Source organism: Arachis ipaensis, chromosome B4 (assembly GCF_059453495.1).
Source record: "Arachis ipaensis isolate K30076 ecotype BB chromosome B4, ASM5945349v1, whole genome shotgun sequence".
Classification (NCBI taxonomy): Eukaryota; Viridiplantae; Streptophyta; class Magnoliopsida; order Fabales; family Fabaceae; genus Arachis; species Arachis ipaensis.
In genome coordinates, this window is record NC_142439.1 from 131,181,912 (window position 1) to 131,184,206 (window position 2,295).

General features: G+C 28.8%; 1 protein-coding gene across 1 annotated transcript; it reads right to left on the bottom strand.

Moving 5' to 3' along the window:
* Positions 1–585: 585 nt before the first annotated feature.
* On the bottom strand, positions 586–1,557 carry LOC148569241 (uncharacterized). Its single transcript, XM_088483746.1, has one exon. It carries the CDS (start codon positions 1,555–1,557, stop codon positions 586–588), a length of 972 nt encoding a protein of 323 aa, XP_088339872.1.
* Positions 1,558–2,295: the final 738 nt, after the last annotated feature.

Sequence of the window (2,295 nt, forward strand, 5' to 3'; positions counted from 1 at the left end):
CATTGTCTCAATATGATATCCATTTCGGCGAATATCTTTGAAACTCAACAAGTTTCTTAAAGACTTCATAGACAATAGTGCATTATTTATTATGAATTTTATTCCTCCGGAAAACAAAATTATAACTCTTCCGGAGCCTTCTATCACATTGCTTGAGCCAATAATAGTATTAACATATTCTTCTTTTGGCACAAGTTTTGTAAAATATATATCGCTTTTAAGAATGGTGTGCGAACTTGCACTATCCGCAAGGCATACATCTTCATTATATATCCTTGTCATTTTCTTCAAAGATAAATAATAACAAAATGAGTAGTAATACATGCACAGTCAAATTGAATTCTTGATTGGAATTATTTCTCTAAGAAACACTGTACATAATGCCATATACTTAAATTATTATCACTATTATTATTATTATTTTTAAAACTTGACACATATAATGATTTCAAAATTCTTAAACATAAACATTAATATTTCATTATTTATATACATCATATTTGAAACTTAAATACATAGAAAATAAAACTTAACAACAAGTTTCTTACATTATTTATTTACATGAATACTTAACAATCTCACATATTAAACTCTTCCATCATTAATCAAATGACCAATATTTCCTTCAGGATCCTCAAAGAAATCAGATACATCATAATGAGTGGTGGAATTTTCAGTATCATTTGAAACAAAATTCGACTTTTTTCCTTTATCGTCCTTTTTCAAAAATGCTTGATAAAGATCGACTAGATGCCTTGGGGTATGACAGGTACGTGACCAATGGCCCTTTCCACCACAATGGAAACACTTATCCTCTGTTGATTTATTTTGCCCAGAGTTTCTTTCTTTATCCCACTTCTGGTGAGATCCTTTCTTATGACCATAATTCATTTTCCTTCCATAATTTTTCTTGTTACTAAAACCTTGCCATTTACCTCTTCTGGGATAATTTGCCGTATTTACTTCAGAAAATGGGGTGGCGCCAGTTGGGCGCGCTTCATGATTTTTTAAGAGCAACTCGTTGTTGCGTTCAGCAATAAGAAGGCAAGAAATTAACTCAGAATAATTTTTAAATCCTTTTTCTCGATACTGCTGCTGCAGGAGCACATTCGAGGCATGGAAGGTTGAGAAAATTTTCTCCAACATATCATTATCAATTATCTTTTTCCCACATAATTTCATTCGTGAGGTGATTAGAAACATTGCAAAATTATATTCATTAATAGACTTAAAATTTTGTAGACACAAGTGCGTCCATTCATATTGGGCTTGAGGAAGTATCACCGTCTTTTGATGATTATACCTTTCTTCAAGGTCTTTCCACAGATCTGCAGGATCTTTTAATGTGAGATATTTATTTTTCAATCCTTCGTCAAGATGACGACGAAGAAAAATCATGACTTTGGCTTTATCCTTCTGGGATGCATTATTTTCAGCCTTAATGGTATCTCCAAGATCCATTGAATCAAGATGGATTTCAGCATCTAGTATCCATGATAAATAGTTATTTCCAGATATATCAAGAGTATTAAATTCAAGATGAGAGAGTTTCGACATAATGAAAATTGTTACCTAAGTCTTCCTAAAATTTGATCAAAGTCTCGTGCTGATAACGTGTTGTAAAATAAATAAATAAATAAATATAAAATAAAGAAGACTCTAGTATTAATATTCACCACAATTAATATCTCAATATAATAGATATGATTAATGTATTTACTAATATATTGTATATATTACTAATATATGTAGTATCTTATATATAAGAGAGAAGAGTATTTAATAGTATAAAGGAGAAATAGAGAATTTTTATTACTGTTCGTGTGTGTATTACTACTGCCTCCTATTTATACTTGTGTAAGATTAGCTTTTTCAAACTTTGAAAAAGATGGCACCATCTATATTAAAGATTTGTGCTAGTCAAGTATCTTTAATTGGACGAAGGGTTGGTGGTCATCCATATTATAACAAAAAGTAAGTTATAAAATAATAATAATAATAAATCAAAAAATATTTTTGATGGATGTTAAAAAATTTGATTTACAAAAGAGAGAAAAAGTGTAACAGAATTAACCAAAAAATGTAAAAAAATTTTATATTCACTTACAAAATTTAGATCTTTTTAAACTGACATTTAAGGTTGCAAAGCGAAAAACTGTTTATTTTTAAAGAATTATTAAGAGAAATCATACCACGAAAATTATTAATCCAAATCAAATGATTTACCTTTTATATATTTATTATTTATTTATCCGTCAAATTGAGAAATACTATGATAAATCAAAACATCAATTA

Bases quoted from the DNA above. Each gene is read 5' to 3' on its own strand.
- LOC148569241 (XM_088483746.1), bottom strand. From the start codon at position 1,557: ATGTCGAAACTCTCTCATCTTGAATTTAATACTCTTGATATATCTGGA.